This window comes from Erpetoichthys calabaricus, chromosome 1 (assembly GCF_900747795.2).
Source record: "Erpetoichthys calabaricus chromosome 1, fErpCal1.3, whole genome shotgun sequence".
Lineage (NCBI taxonomy): Eukaryota > Metazoa > Chordata > Cladistia > Polypteriformes > Polypteridae > Erpetoichthys > Erpetoichthys calabaricus.
This window is the reverse complement of record NC_041394.2, coordinates 267,722,677-267,740,154: the sequence shown is the minus strand read 5'-3', so window position 1 is coordinate 267,740,154 and position 17,478 is coordinate 267,722,677. Positions and strand designations below refer to the sequence as shown.

The 17,478-nt window shown below is 36.2% G+C and overlaps 1 protein-coding gene across 2 annotated transcripts in view; it reads left to right on the top strand.

Annotated features, from left to right (window-relative positions):
* The window catches only part of LOC114661724 (hepatocyte growth factor), an 81,161-nt gene that overhangs the window by 26,962 nt on the left and 36,721 nt on the right, over positions 1 to 17,478 (top strand). For both annotated transcript variants that reach the window (XR_007933672.1, XM_028814895.2), the window contains exons 5-7: positions 13,224 to 13,366; positions 14,471 to 14,591; positions 15,507 to 15,625. Coding sequence is in view for 1 of the 2 variants with exons in the window: in XM_028814895.2 (XP_028670728.1) it covers positions 13,224 to 13,366; positions 14,471 to 14,591; positions 15,507 to 15,625 (383 nt within the window). In the remaining variant the exon portion in view is untranslated. The remainder of the gene's footprint in view (positions 1 to 13,223; positions 13,367 to 14,470; positions 14,592 to 15,506; positions 15,626 to 17,478) is intronic.

Sequence of the window (17,478 nt, the reverse complement as noted above, 5' to 3'; positions counted from 1 at the left end):
TCTCATTTGTTCCTGAATTTCTTTGGATCTTGGCATGATGTCTAGCTTTTGAGGTGCTTTTGGTCTACTTCTCTGTGTCAGGCAGCTCCTATTTAAGTGATTTCTGGATTGAAACAGGTGTGGCAGTAATCAGGCCTGGGGGTGGCTACGGAAATTGAACTCAGGTGTGATACACCACAGTTAGGTTATTTTTTAACAAGGGGGCAATTACTTTTTCACACAGGGCCATGTAGGTTTGGATTTTTTTTCTCCCTAAATAATAAAAACCATCATTTAAAAACTGCATTTTGTGTTTACTTGTGTTATATTTGACTAATGGTTAAATGTGTTTGATGATCAGAAACATTTTGTGTGACAAACATGCAAAAGAATAAGAAATCAGGAAGGGGGCAAATAGTTTTTCACACCACTGTATCTATATGCTCTTCTATGTAAGGCCTCATATCAACATTTGTCATTGTTGGCAGTGGGGCTATGCCTCAACACTGCCACTTTCTTGGAAATATATTTTTAGCATCAAATTCAAAACTGATTGTTCCTACCTCCTTTGCATCTTGGCAGGCATCACGTTTCAATCTCTCTCTCCTAGATCTCTCAGCAACGGTGAAAAATAGGTAATCTGCTTCATATATTACAAAATGGCATGCTCTGATGGAAATTCTGAGGAGCTGGATGGCCTGTGGTTGTCGTCATTCTCCTCCTCCTGCTTCTTAAATTCTGTCTCAATGGGGTCTGACATTTGGGCTACGTTTCCTTCCTAGGTTTTGCTCAGGCTATCTTCATTTTACCTTTTTAACAGGGCAAATTTGGTTACATTTACAGTTGTTTGTTCATTTGACTAATTGTTTTATGAGAAACCCATTCCTTGTTGTCATTTCTATTGCTCATTAATGTTATTTACACACACAAAAAAAAAAGATTTGTGCCATGTGATTGGAGTACCCACTGCTTTTGAAGAGTTTATGAATACTTTTTCTCCAGAGCTAGAGGTGTCCAAACCACAATCGGTCCAGCTTAATTGCTGCCTGGAACAGATAATACCGACATATGAACAGGTGCTACATTTAGACATTTTGCTTGGGAGTGTGCACAATGTGGCACTATACATATACAGTTATTTTCTTTTTTTTAACATGATTTTATAGTTTATTGTTTTTGTAAAGTTTTTCTCATTACATTATATGCTTTTTTGATTTTTTACTTTAATAAAAAGTAATATCTTTCCAGTTAAAACAACTTTCAGTGGCAAAATCTCAGTTTACAAGTGGCAAATATATCGTAACTGAAGTTTTTTTATGTGCATACTATTCATGTAACAGAGAAATTATTACCAAGGTCTTGTTAGTAGCTGTGCACATTTGTCACTGCCTGCATTTTTCCACGTATGCATTCGTCATCACATGCTTTTGTCCACCACACTTATTACCAGTGTCTCATTTGCAATTGTATTGTTCTTGAGCATGCTGTACTGTGTGTTTTATTTGTTTCAATATATAATGTATTGAGCACTATTAGTATGAACACTTGGGTGACAGCAGGGAAACATTTTATTTATTCTGCAGATACCACATTGTCTGGGTTGATTTTTATTGTGGTATATGTATTCATATATTCATTGGTGTCATACTTTGTCAACTTTATAGTATATGCCACAGCTGATCCTGAATTTTGATTGTAACAAAGCAAGCAAAATACATTCAGTTCAGGCTACATTTTAAGAAATATGGTCTAATTTATAGAGATATTACAGCATCTAAATTGTCTGTTTCCAATTAATGAGATACTTTCATCAACCTAAAAATCCATACAGGCTCCACATGTACACAGGTGTAAATATATTGAGCAAAGGAATCTGATACAAGTTACAAGGTACAAGATCTGATACATTTGATAAAAGTTAAGCCGATAAATATGCAAAGCTACAAAAAATGGTATAGACATAATAGGCATAAAGCATTTTTAAGGTGCTCTGTGCTTTTTACACCTTTTTTTATTATCAATTTCATTGAAATTGATTTGCTGGATGCCCCATCTCTGTACCTAGGAGCTTTTGTTTACCCTTGCAACTCTAATTTCCTCAAATGTGAACTTGAGTTCCTTAATGTGTCACCAGGGTACCACATGCCAGAAAACTCTAAAAGTGCCAAGTTTAACTTATTTTTGCTTTGCCTTCATGCAACTCAGTACCCTTTTCACTATATATATATATATATATATATATATATATATATATATATATATATATATATATATATATATATATATATATATAATATACTTAATGATGTTTTTGTTCTTCTGGTCTTAATCACTTATTGTATGAGTTTTATTGCACTTCTTTTCGGCTCCTGTGTAGCTTTTAGTGAGAAGACAATTGGTTAATGCTAGTAATGCTAGTAATGTGATACCTTTTATCAGACAACCTGTTAAGTGTAGCTTTTGTGAGGGATGGCCGGCCAAATATTCCGGTCCACACCTCCAAGCCGCTAGATGGAGCTCTCCCAACAACATGGAAGTGCCCCAAATTCCAGCAGGGCCATATGGACATTGTAGTTTTTATAAACAGCCTTGCTGGATACCATGGGGACCACTAGGAGCCGCTGGGGGGAGGCTTACAGAGTGCTACGTGCCCTATAACCCGGAAGTGTGTCATGAACACATGACCGGAAGGGACAACGTGCTTCCAGGGTGAAGAAGTGGTGTATAAAGTTTTTATATGACCTGGAAGTGTTCCTAGTCATGTGGACAGAGAGGGCGAAACACTTCCAGGTCAAGGACTATAAAAGGACTATGGGAAATCCCAGACGTCAAGCTGAGCTGGGTGGAAGGGTGGCAATGCGTCTGGGAGTGAGGAGGATTATTGATTTATTGAGTTTATTTGAAGATTGTGGAGAAGAGGGTGCTTTGTGCACGTTTTGTCCTAATAAATATAATATTTGGACTTTTACCTGGTGTCTAACGTGTGGTCTGAGGGTTCAAGGGGTCACGGGGACCCTAAATCTGTCACACTTTCCAAGCCTTGGAAGATTTCTGCCAAAGGTGCATTGTCAATAGAAATTTGGAGGTACACCTGTGGGAAACTCTCCATGTCCCTTTTCAGATCCTGAATGTTAAAAAGCCTGAGATTTAACAAATTTGTTTCATTTGGCACTGCTTTATAGCACTGATAGTTATGCATGAGGACCTACCTTCTTTACCTATTTTTTATGATTTGTTATTTAACGAGTAAAAGAGCCTTGAGCATGGGAAAGGTGCTATATAAATAAAATTTATTATTATTATTAATTTAATTAATGAATAGTTGATGAATTTCTGTGGGTTGATTCTCACAAATTAGAAAAAAAGCAACTGTAGAAGCAGCTTTTACAGCACTTAATAAAAACTTTCAATGTATGGGTACCAAATAGATTTTTTTAAGACACAGAATCCTAATATGCCTACATAAGGTCCCTTAATTCTCTCAGTTTGGTCTATATCGGGTTCATAGTTTAGTTCATATAGGAGTTAGCAGAGTTAACCAATAAATGAAAGACTTTATACTTTTAAATTAATCTTTTGGAAATTCTAATTAGACTTCCAGAATGAAACTTACAATGTAGTCCTGTGTTATGTCTCTGCCATTTCTGTTTCTATTACCTCTTAGTCAGACTATTTCCTGTAATACTACAGTATGAGTGATGAAAATGCCTCATGTTCTTATTCCGTAAACTGAAGCCATATATTGCCATCTGTCTTTCTTTTACTCATTTTCTGTTACATTTGTAATTAATCTGTTTTTATATGACTCAAATGTTAAAACAGTTACTCAGATCACCAGAAAACTGTGCTTTTGTGTTTTGACAGATATGTTCCAATGCCATAATTTAACAAATAAAGTAAAACTATGGAGGGTAGCGGTTAAGTTAGTACACTCTGTGATGGCCTGGCATTCCATCTAGGGCTGTTTCCTTCCTTGAGCTCTGGCTCCTCATGAATGGGATAAGTAAGTTTTATGACATTAGAAAGATGAATAAATGGATGAAAGTTTGATTACTTGTATTTTTTTCAGATATGTTTTGTAGCATTCAGATCTGTAATGAGATTTACACATAAATGCGAAACTTCAAATCTGTATAGGCAAATGTCCTGTGTTATTTTGAAATTAGTTGTCTATGATGGAATTTAGCTACCGGTGCATTATAGGAGGAGAACAGGTTGATTAAGATAAAGAATGATGTCCTGATATGCACCATTTTGTACAATTACAGAGCGTGTGGTCCATGTGTGTATATTGTGACCTGTAGGAGGTGTCTGACAAAGCAAAGCACTCCGTCACAAAGGGAATAGAAATTCTCATGTGTGGGAGGCTTATTTGGAGTTGTAAAGTCTCTGTGGCAATGCTGATCAACATATTTCAAAATAGTCTTTTATACATTTCTGGAAGGGCCTGAAAGATCTCTGTTCTTTACTGTGAACCTTCTTTATTGGAGAAGTCTCTGGAACCTTTTTGTGAAGAAAAGTTGGAGACATTTCTTGAGCTGAATTTTAGACTTGCTGTTTATGGGAAATTTAACTTGTGGCCGGCTTTGTGTCCTTCCTTTTCATAAATCTTTGGAGGCATACATCCAGGAGTTTGACACACCCATGGTGGACACAAAGTGCTCGGTGTCGGAACAGCTTATCACATGCCTGTGCAATGAATGCATTTGGGAATTTTAGGTAGAGAGGAAATAAAAAGATGGGCTCTAAAACATTGGAAGTGAGGGCACTGACCTGCTGCATGAACAAATTATGTGCATGTATTTGCATGTATATTGAAGACAATATAAATATACACAAAGTCAGTTCTTTTTTTTTATTATTATTATTATTATTATTTATAACAAACACGCACCGTATGAGTTTTCTTTTTTTGGTCAGAAAGTGGTGGTCACAATAGAGGTCACACCAATCCTTTGTAATTTGGATGACACCTTTAGCCAAGGTGACTTACAACATTTATGATACAATTGGTTACATTTCTTTTGGTTTTCCAATTAGAGCACAGGCAGCTCAACTGACTTGTTCACGATCACACAGTATCAATAGTAGGATTTGAACCCACAACCTCAGGGTTTGAAGTCCAAAACTTTAACCACTACACCACACTGCCTTGTTTAAAGGTGGAAAATGCCTAAAGGAAACTTCCATTATTATTTTGTCAATAGATAAACACTGACTTTGTAAACTGACAGGTTTATTCAAGAATTCATCAGTTTTTAAATATGTAAATTTTAGAATGGATTCAAATTATTTCTTCAAAGTTGGCACATGCTCTTGATTCTCCTTCTGAGAACCTGTTTGTGAGATGAGCAAGTTGTTCTGATGTATCCAATGAGTGTTTGCAGCAGATGGTGCAGCTTGTAGTTTTATGCAGGTTTACTAGAGCGATTATTTTTCAGATCCTAGATAATAAGAACCTTACCTCATGATGATGCCTACTATTTTGAACTTTGTCTTAACTCCTTCACTTGTTACTTTCTGATATGAGTTAAGCTTTTTATAATGTATAGATACCATTTTTGTTCCCTTATGAATAAGTTTATTTATTTGCATTTTAAGTGGATTTTGAATCGGTGGATTTTATAGGGTGTATTCTTTTTTTATTATACAAAACTCACTGATTTTAAATACTAAAAGCCCATGGTAGTATACTCCCATTTCCTGACAGATTTATCTACAGCTCTACTCTTGTTTTTAACAAAAATTGTAATCTACCCTAGTAGGTAAAAATGTGGTGGTTTGTTCTTCAGCATGTCTTTAAATCATGTCTCCTCACTCCTTGCACTCAAACTTTCTTTGGGTATAACACTTCAGTAAGGTCAGGTCTCCTGGGGAAATTAACGGCTACATAAACATACTGTTGCATGTCGGCGCTTGGTAATGCTATGGGCAGCGTAGCGTAAATGGGAAACCTGTGGGGGTGATGGGTGAAAAGTAAACATTACAACATTTGGGGTTTATTAGCACATAGGTTTCAGCTCTGAGGTTTTTTTTGGGCACAACATCAGAATGTAAGTGATAATGATCTCTAAAGCAATAGAAAAAGTCTAGACTGAGAAGTCCACACAAGCTTAAAAATGCATGGACAAAGTTTTATTAATGACAAATTCCTAATCAGATATTAAAGCCAGTAGGTGTCATCCTGAAAATTAATGTCACGTATACCTCGGTTATGTTATTATTTAATTAATACTTATTGTATAGTTTAAAAAAAGGATAAACTAGGTGTGAAGTGCCTTTTCATATTTTTCTGCTATTCTATCAAGATGCAAATGAGTTTAGTTCTGTTGAAAGAGGAAAAACATGAATTACAGCTTCATGCACATATATCTTCTTCTGCTATTCCAATACATACGCAAGATCTCTGTCCAAAAAAATGTTTGGAGATTTATAATCTGGAGTGTAATCAATTTGGAGTGTAAAAAAGCAATAAGGTTACTGTATGTTCCATTCTATGAACTGTTCTCTTAAGTGACATTTTTCTCCTTTTTTTAATATCTGCTTGATTTCACGTTTGAATATTTTTACCTTAATATAAACTTGCCTGCTCTATTGGTTGTGTCGGAATGACGATGACAAAATGTGTCATATAAATTATTTAAGAATTTCACTTTACACTGTGTATGTGACAGTACTACTACTATTATTGTTTTTGTTACAAGTCACGTTTTCATTTAATTGAAACTTCACAATTTTTATGTGTTGTGTTATGTTTATGGCAGAAGCTGTCATTAATATAAGACTTCCCATTTATTTACAGTATGTCCAAATGAGTTTTTCTTTATCCTTACATGAAGTGTGAAGAATTTAAGCATTGTTTTACAGTAGGATGTACATTATTGAAACGTCATGTTGTAGCAGATAGCACTTTTCACCCTAAAAAGGGTATCTAGAATAAATTAAGTTGTACTCACTGATTAATACATTTGAAAGTGTAACAGAAGGACAAGAGAAAATATAAAGGTTTGGGGATCCAGCCTGTATATTGTAAGGCACAAAAAATAGTAACCGAGTGATCAAAAAACATTGAGGCCTAACATACACTGAGGAGGGGAAAAAGGTGCGGGCTGTGCTGGGGTTAGTGGAAGTGAGGTCAGTAGGAGGGTACGGTCTGGACCTGAGGGCTGAAGATGGTGCTGGTTTAATTGGTAGAAAAGGGAAAAGAGAGGTTAGTGCACTTTATCAACCCTGGAGCTGACATATTACCCTCAGTTAAGCCCTTTGACTGCCTCCTATGCGCACATGTGTGACAAAAGGTATTTACAATTTATGCACGCTGAAGAGCAGCTTAAGTTTTAATATTGTAAATCAGGGGTGTCGCACTCCGGTCCTGGAGGGCCGCAGTGGTTGCAGGTTTTCATTCTAACCACCTTCTTAATAATTAACTTTTGCCTTAGTTTCATTTAACTCTGCTCAGACCCCTTAGTTCTTTCATTTTCCTTAATTAGCAGCCAAACAATATTGTGACACAAAACAAACAAACAGGTGACCAGCTAACCACATTATCTGAACATAAAGAAAGGTGATGGTCTTGGTATGGTTGATCTCTTAGGTCAATAATAAGAAACAGAAAATCAACAGTTTGGGTAATGTCTGCTGTGGCAGAATGAGAGCAGTAGCAAACTGTGGAATTAAACAACAGGTTTAATTAACAGCCAGAATTGGCTTCTCATTAAGGAACTGGTTGGAGTGAAACTGCTTGGAGTTTGACACCCGTGTTGTAAAAGATCACCTACACACACAACCACTTCCAATGATTGGTTTGAAAATATTTAGATGCAGTTAGAAGATACAGTATGTGATTATTTTTGCGTCATTGTTTAGGGAATGATTTACTTTGATTATAGGCATATTGGGTGTCAGATTAAGGTCTGTTAGTAGTACTAATATTTGTATTATTCTATCCATCAAACTGAGCATTTTAAAATTTTACAGCTTTCAGTCACAACGTACAATCAATATTCTTGTATTTAAAGGTTGTAGTGTCTCTTTTTTTTTTTTTTTTTTTTTCCCCAAAACCAGAATCAATAAGGAATTTAAGGGCTTACATGTCAACATTTGTATATTGTAAACCATCCATTTTCTTCTTCTGTATTTAACATTAAGAATTTGAAACAAAAAAAAACAGTTTGGCACAAGATTACTTCATTTTCCCTCACAACCCCCTTCTGTATTCATAAAACAGATGAATTTGTTAACAACTTGCCTGTTATTTTTAATAGAGTGTTATCTGTAGTTAACTACAGTCTCCACCTTGTCTGTTGGAAGGTTTGTAGTAAACATAGATCTTTAGTGAAATTACATCACTACCATATACAATACATTATATGCAAGCCAAAACTGATATGCTCTGGCCATTCAAAAGACGATTAGAAGAAGTGAATTCTTTCAAGAGCAAAAAGTTTCCAAAGGAAGGGCTGGATCAGTCTCGCTAGGTTTCCATGCTTTTATAGATCTTTACCAGCAAAGCAATTGTCCACTCTGCAGTGTATTAATGACTGCAGATAAAACACGGTGCATTAATAATATTGTTGCTATTGGAAACACTTCTGATGTAATTGTATTTATACTTTTCCTTTTTCAATGCCCCCCCTCCAACTCCCCCAGTCTGCATACCTTAACATTTTAAAGTGAAATGCTCATGCCATGTATTTGTATCAAATTTGCTGAGACATAGTCTGGATGATTGTGGATTATTTTAAGTGTGTTTAGGGGGTGTTTTTTATTTGTTCCTTGAAAGGATAATAGATGTGCAGTTCTTTGTGTTGGTGTAGTTAGAAAATAATTTAGAAGGCCAATAGGAATCAGATGTGATTAACATGTTTGCAATTGCAGATCTAAAAATGCAGCATGCACCTTTACTATGTAATGCTGGGGTCTACATTCATTTTTCATCTAGTATGTATTTCAAGAAAACCACCCCAGTTTTTACCAGTTCTTTAACCAGGGCTGATTGATGATAACAGTAGGCTTCACCAGTCCCTTCTGATTTGGATTCAATAGATGGACAGATAATCCAGAACACCACATTTGACCAATCCATCCATTCATTTATTGAACCCACCTCATCACTGTTTAGTATTCTTGGCAGCCAGGACCATACCTGACAGCATTGGATACGAAGCCCACACAGTGTGCCAGGTTAAGTAACCAGTTTACCTAATTTGTGCATTTTAAAGATATAATAATAAACTGGAATACCTTGAGAAATCCTATGCAAATTCTACACAGACTGCTGGGAGTTGAACCCATATCTTGTGAGCTCTGACTCAGCAATGCTGGTGTATCAAGCACCTTTTTAAGTAAATTTAAAAAATGTCTGACTTGCACTTTCTAAGAAGACGTTTGAGTCTAGTGGGTGGGTGCATCCTGTCTTCATTTGTAAAATATCTTGATTTTTATAAAAATATCTCACTTAGCTGCACTGTATTTTAAAATGAATTGCTATTGCAGATGAGTTATGGAATATTTTAAGTAAGAAGAAGCTGATCTGTTTGCACGGTCTCCATGGACTACAAGATTATATTTATTTAGCTGAGCGAGACTCTGCTTCTTGTGTAGAGAACACAAATCACTTACCTAGTCCTCTCTTCTTTATAAACCTTTCAGTGTTGCGCTTTTAAAGCTATTGGAAACGTATGTTCATAATAGTGTGTGCCTCCCCTGGTGGAACACAGATGTTGAGTTTTTGTGAAGATGGGGGCTGTAAAGCTCTGTGCTTCCACTTTTAATATAGGTAAAATTTAAAAGTATATTTCTTATGATCAGTTTTTAGCAGATTGGCATTTTTTTAACCATGCTTTTTGCAGTTTTAGCATTTTTAGGATAGTCTTGCTGGACACTTAATTCACCTAGTTTAGCGCTCTTTGTGCTGAAATTATGTCCTTGTATGGAAAGTATTATTAGGCATATGATTTTTTTTTGTACACAAAATCTGTCACTCTTAATTTGTAACACATCCTGACAAGCACCATATTAATAATGCTAAACTGTACATTTGCAAATTTGATTACATTTCTATGATTTAGATGTCTGATTTAACTTAAATACCAAAATTGTTGTGTAAGCGTTAGCAGTTCTATTAGCAGTTATATTCCTAATGGGTTGGAACAGGTCCATAAATCACTGTGCAGATAGCACTAAGACGTTTTTACACAAATAGGGGAGGTAAAGAAATAACTCTTTATAATAATACTGTAAATAATGAAGAAGAACATATGCAAGGACGTGTGCTTTTGCTAAAATTGTGTATCTTTACCACCACACAAGACCAAGTTCAATCTGTTATTTATCCATTTCTTAATTGAATTATACCTAGCTTTGTAAAGAGAGAAGTTTGGGTGGTCTAGACTAAGCTAAGCATTATGTGTGCAAATGAAAAGCTATTGCAGCTCGTGTGGTTTTGCTTTGAGTTGGTATCTGATCACTCTTTTGTAAATGCATAAAAGGAGAGACATTATGACTGTTAATTTCCCTGGTAGCCGTTTGCAGCTGAAGTCACATTTTATACAAAAGAACTGCACCACTAAATGTTCTTAAAAAAAAAAACATTTTGCAAATACACAGTCAGGTTAAATTGTCAGGTGAAAGAGAGTCCAATTAAAGAGAAGTTTTAAAATATTACCTCATGTGACTTATTTTTTCCATATAAAACTAAGCATCACTGTGGTGACTTTCTTTGACAATAGAGCTGATAGGAGCATGCGCACAGTATTCATTTACATTTATATTTATTTGCTTAAGTAAAAATAAGTCCAGGAAACTGTTTGGGAACAGTTGTTTGAGGACAAGGGTACAAAATTGATCACCACAAGTGCACTGCTTGACACAAAAAACAAGCGAGTTACAATTCCTATTTTACAAAGACCTAACAGCTAATTAGATAGAACTTCCCCAAACAAGAGAGTCTTCAAGTCCATCTTAAATGCAATGAATTGAATGGAAGTTAAGCCAGGAGCTGTACATGAAAAAAGTCTGGATTGAGATTTGATGCCAAGCAGAGGTGGCACCACCAAATGCCGGTTATTACCAGACTTGATTGGTCGAGAAAGAGCAGCTGTCTCCATTTATATAGGTGCTGACCTGCTGACTACTCTGTAAGGAACTGGTTGGCTTAACACGTGTCACTACAGGAAACCAATGTAGTGATCTGAAAAGAAGGGTGACAAGGGCCCACCTCGGCTCATGGGACACCACACATGCAGCTGCATTTTGAATCCTCTGCAGTGGCTTGGTGACACCTGCCAGCACTCCAGCTAGTAGAGAGGTGCAGTAGTCCAGACATGACCAGACCAAAGCCTGGACCAGGAGTTGTGCTGCATGTTCTGTTCACTTGAACTCCACAACACTGTAGTAGGATACTTGCATTACATGTACAGCATGTATTTAGCTTAAGCATTCATCCATCCATCCCGCTATATCCTAACACAGGGTCACGGGGGTCTGCTGGAGCCAATCCCAGACAGCACAGGGCACAAGGCAGGAACAAATCCCAGGCAGGGTGCCAGCCCACTGCAGGGCACACACACACCTACACACCAAGCAAACACTAGGGACAATTTAGAATCGCCAATGCACCTAACCTGCATGTCTTTGGACTGTGGGAGGAAACCGGAGCACCCGGAGGAAACCCACACAGACACGGGGAGAACATGCAAACTCCACGCAGGGAGGACCTGGAAGTGAGGCAGCAGCGCTACCACTGCGCCACCATGCCACCCTAAGCATACATTCAAATAGTTAGATTCTAAAAGCACTGCACATTGAATTACATAGCAAAAAAACTATGAAAAGATAGCCGTTATTATTTTTTTTTTTTTTAATTTTTATTGATGATCTCATCATTGTTTGGTCTCACATTTCTGCTCTGGGAAGTTAGGAGACTGCAATGAGAGGATGCTCATGTGTCCATTCTGACTTGTGGTTGATGAATACGTAATTTTGTGCACGGCTTTTCCCCTGCTTGTGCAGTACAGTTTTATTTGAGACAGATTTAGCCTGTGGTCATATGTTATACACTCATAGAAAAATTTATATTTTATGCAAAAGTTTTTAAATAATTTTTTACATTTTTAGAGGGTCAACAACAAGCAATTAGTGGGCACAATAGTTGTGCAGTTGTTAACATTGGTTCTTCTTTGATCTGGTGTTGTTGTTTTGAATTCTGCATGCAGATATCATCCGTGTGGATTTTGTAGGCACTCCTTGTGTTTGCGACCTTTCTGGATTTTTCTTTTGAGTTTTCACTCTCATTGGTGTTTGGATAACTGACTGTTTGAAACTGGCCCAATGTGGACCCTATCACAAACTACTGACCTTTCAGAATGTTAGGTAATAAAGTTTCTAGTTTTAAACCATTTGAAATTATGCATTATTTACTCATGTGTCTATTCAAGACATTCGTTTTATATATTATTTATTAAATAATTATATGGTGTTGCATCGTATTTGCAAAATGTTTTTAGAGAATTTACTAGTGCATTTCTTTTTTATAAAATGTGACTTCAGCTGCAAAAAGCAAAGGAAATTAAAGTTTTATAAAATCATAATGTCTCTTTTCATATGCATCATCCCAACTGATTGGAAAATGGGTTTTATTGTTTCTACCCGGGAAGGGTGATTGACTGGATTGAGGCAACTACAGGGGGATAACACTGCTTTCGGTTTCTGGGTGAGGTCCTTGCTAGTGCCATCCTCAATAGGACCCATGATCACTTGCTCACCTACCAGCAACCGAAGCAGTCTGGTTTTAGGCCTAAGAAGTCTATCATCAACTGCATCCTGGCACTGAGTATTCTCATGGAGTGCAAATGCAAATATCGGCAGAGTTTCTTATGGGTATTTGTCGATTTTCATAAAATGTTCGAGCTGATCTGTGTGACAATCTCCGACGTTGTGGCGTCCACCCTGAAGTTGCTGGATATCCTGTACACTGGTACTGTGAGTGCTCTGCAGAGTGGAGGCAGAACCTCTGCATTTTTTCCCAGTTGATTCTGGGGATCACCAGGGTTGTGTTCTTGCTCCTACAGTGTTCAATTCTTGCATAAATGGAAACAAAGCTACAAAAAGTAGATCTCTAATTGCACAGTAAAGTAAAATATTTGTTGGTGATTGTGCATATGTGCATTTAAAGCAAAAATAATTGTGCTTCCTGAATGTTGTGCATGCTTATAAACCTGTATTGATTGTCATTTTAAAATTAGCTTTTTGCCTTCGAGCTACCGAAATAAGGACCTGCAGGAGAACTACTGCAGAAATCCCGACAATGAGACTTCAGGACCTTGGTGTTTTACTACTGATCCTGATGTTCGGCATCAGTCTTGTGGGATTCCTCAGTGCTCTGAAGGTAATTTGATTAAGAGAATATGAATGTTACTTTCCATAAGTGGAATATATATATATATTTTTTTTTACCTCTACATTCTAGTGATGTTAGTTTAGTTATTAGAGTGTGCCCTGCAAAAGACTGGTGCCCAGTGCAGTATAGGTTGTTTCATTGCCCCTGATATATTTTTTCCCTCTAAAGTACTGTTTTTCGGGGGATAGGATTTAGCAAATGGTTGGTGGTGATAACTGATTATAAACAATAAAACATTCAGGCTGTGTTTTTGTTAATATATTTGTATGTGTGTGTACATATACCATTAAAAATTTATTTATATACATTAAGAGTTATAATTTCATGGAGTACCCAGTTGTCTTAAAATAACAGATACTGTTTCACTGTATTTTTTTTTTTTTTTTAGCTTTACTTAAAGATTAAAGTATTGACCCCAATTAATATATACAAGTTTTAAAGAATTCTGCACTTTACATCTTGTTTCATAAAATACCCATAGAGTTTTACAAATGAACCAGCACCAGTCTGAATTAATTTTATTTTTTTCTCATAATTTTGTATGATAGTTCCTTTATATTTGATACTGTATATGAAATCGATCAGAATGTTTAATGTCAAACCATCAACTGGACACATTGTGTATTCCTTACAATAAATACATATTGTAATGTTTTGAATGGAAACTGATATTTAGGATTTTTTCACCTAAATGAACATTAATACATCCGACTTACATAAAAATTGTTGTCCAGACTTTAAAAGTACAGTACTTGCAATATTTCCATCATAGTTTTCCTGCAGTACTTACAGCTGAGCATATAATACAGCATATGCTGTTTATAATTTCCGTATTCTTTGTTTGTTGCTAAAACACATCAGTTCTTCAATAATTTGTGCCCATGAGCAATATACACCATTAATGTTTCCATCTGAAATCAGTTTTACAATGCCAAAGATAATTTGCTGATGTCATTAAATGAATCATACAATTTTAGTTAAACCCTAAATAGCTACAAGCAAATTCTGTTAAATGTTAGGTAGAAATGTTTCCAGTCAACATTTTGTCTTATTGTTAGGTTGCTGATGATTTGTTTTTACTTTTTCTTTAAGTTGAGTGCATGACATGCAATGGAGAAAACTACAGAGGACACGTGGACCACACTGAGTCAGGGAAGGAGTGCCAGCGCTGGGACTTGATTAAACCACATAATGACTTATTTTACCCAAAACGGTTAGTAGATTTGTGACGTTTGGAAGTATCTTAAGCAGCCGTTACTTGTGACCAATACAAACAATGGCATTACACATTGCACCTTTGGCAAAACAATCACTTATAGTCTGAAGTGAACTGGTGTCCTGTTCCTGCCTTTGTCCAAAGGCTGCCTAGACAGGCTCCAACTTGGAAAATGCTGTTAACTTATAGAGCCACAGCCAAAGGAAACAACAAATTCAACCTCCATGTACAGAATGGTGAACATCATATACATTTGTGCCACAAATTGTTCTTTGAGAGACATGATGGCTCATTTGTTAATACTGTCAGTTTTCTAAGTTATCATCCACTGCTTACAATAAGAAAACTCATTATTACTTCTCGCCATTTGACAGTTGTGGATCTTTGAAGGAATGAATGACTACTCAATCTTTTTCTAAAGTATTAAGAAGTTTCTTCTGTTATAGTGTATTATAATAAGTGCACTATTTAAACGGAGGCATGCAAAGATTAGGCCAACAAAACCTTGTGGCTTAAATTCCAATGCCTTGCTAATATGTTCATTATAAAAATAGGAAATATTTAAAACATGAAACTGTGGTAATATTTCAGTATAGTAAATATAATGTACAATATTTTTGGCCTTGACGTTCTTCATATAACTTGCTAGTTGCATGGACATTTACTTAACACACTCCAAAATTTTTTATTTTTCTCATCTGTGTTTTTTTTTTATTTCTCTAAGAAGTACAATTTGTCTGATGAAATGTGTTGGTCAAAGAGTCTACACACAGTGTATTATAAACCAGTATAATTTAAATTTGACTATTGTAGTACTTTCTTTCTTTCTTTCTTTCTTTCTTTCTTTCTTTCTTTCTTTCTTTCTTTCTTTTTTAGTTTATGTTTGCACTGATGTCATCTTATTCTTCACAGGTATCCTGATAAAGGCCTTGATGACAATTACTGTCGAAATCCTGACAACAGTCCCCGGCCATGGTGCTTCACTCAGGATCCCATCCCCCAAAAAGAGTATTGTAACATTAAAGTTTGTGGTGAGTGTCCATTAAATTTACTGCTTCCTTTTCCTGTTTTTCTTTTTTTTGTTTTCTTTCTATTCATTTCACACCTTTCTAGTGTAAAGTTTAAACTGTGGAATGCTTTCTCTGCATTCACATTGACCAACCTGTAACCCTCTGACACTCTGAAATAGCAAACAGCATAAGGGAGGGAATTTAAAAGAAAATTGCAAATATTAAATGAAATGTCTCACGTTCTTGATTCCCTTTGCTATAGAAGTTATCTCCCAGTGCCATTCTTTGCTTATTAAAGTGCTTGCATGATTTTGTCTTTTTCTTTTATTGTGTAACTATAAATGTGAACTTTCTCCTGGTTCTTATTGTTACCAGTATCATAATTAAAGGATAATTATTGTCTTTTAACAAACTTACCCAGATTAATTATACATCCCTTTGACTTCTTCCAACATCAAGTATGATATTTAAAGCTGCTGTATAATTTGATGTTTTTAACAACTTTATTTATTACTACTTTCTAATTAATATCATTATTGGGGTTATACGTTAGGTAGTGTTGCCGATGCAACTTGGGGGCTTCACCTTTGCCTTTTTTGTCCCTGCATGGACTTTCTCCTCACAGTCCATTTCTTCCTACATACCTAAGACATGCAGAATTGATCACATGTCAGATTTTATTGTACAGTATTTCTGTTGTTGCAGAACAGTCATTTACATTCAACCAATGAAACTTTAAAGTTAACCTCTGATATGGTAAAGTAAGAACTTCATAGTGGATTCAGAAAGTATTCAGACTCTTTAAAATTCTGCATACTTTGTGTTTTAGATTTAATATTAAATGAATAACTGTGCCATTTTTGCCCATCCGTCTACACTCAATAACCCATAATGACAAAGGAAAAATAGGTTTTCAGAAATATTTGCAAATTCATTAAAAATCAAAAACTGAATTCTCTTTCATATCAGTATTCAAACCCTTAGTTTAGTACTTTGTAGAAGCCTCTTTAGCAACAATTACAGCTTCAGGTCTTCTTTTGTAAGTCTCTAGAAATGCGGCACACGTGGATTTTGGCAGTTTATCCCATTCTTTGTGGCAGATCCTTTCAAGCTCTGTTAGATTGAACACAAAGCGTCTGTAATCTGCCATTTTACAGATCTCTCTTTAGGTGTTCTATGTGGTTTTAGTCTAGTCTTTGGCTGGGCCACTCAAGGACAGTCAGAGACTTGTCCCAAAGCCGTTCCAGTGGCTATATGTTTTGGGTCCTTGTCATGCTGAAAAGAGAACTGTCAACCCAGTCTGAGGTTGCATACACTGTGGAGTTTCCTCAAGGACCTCTCTTTATTTAGCTGCATTTATCCTTCCCTCAATTCTGACCAGCCTCCCTGTCACTACCACTGAGAAGCACCCCCATAGCATGATGCTACTAGCTCCCTGCTTCACCATAGGGATGGTATTAGGCTGGTGATGAGCAGTGTCTTATCTTTGCCAGACATAATACATGGGGTACTGTCCACAGAGTTCCATTTTTGTCTCATCAGACCAGAGAATCTTTTTTCTTATGCTCTCAGAGCCCTTTACTCAAGTGTGGCTTCTGCATAGCCACTCTAACATAAATAACTTCTTGATGGAGATGGTCATTCTTCTGACAAGTTCTCCCTTGTCAGCAGAGGACATCTGAAGGACTGATAGTGACTGTAGTCACCTCAATGAACAAGGGAATTTTTTCCCCATTTTGTCCTGGGGCTGAATATTTTTCCAAAAACTGTTTTCTGAAACTTGCACAAAGCAATGGTTTCACACATATATCAACATAAAATATGTATTTATGTCATGTCAGTCTGTTTTATGTTCCATGAGGTCCTACAGTGTG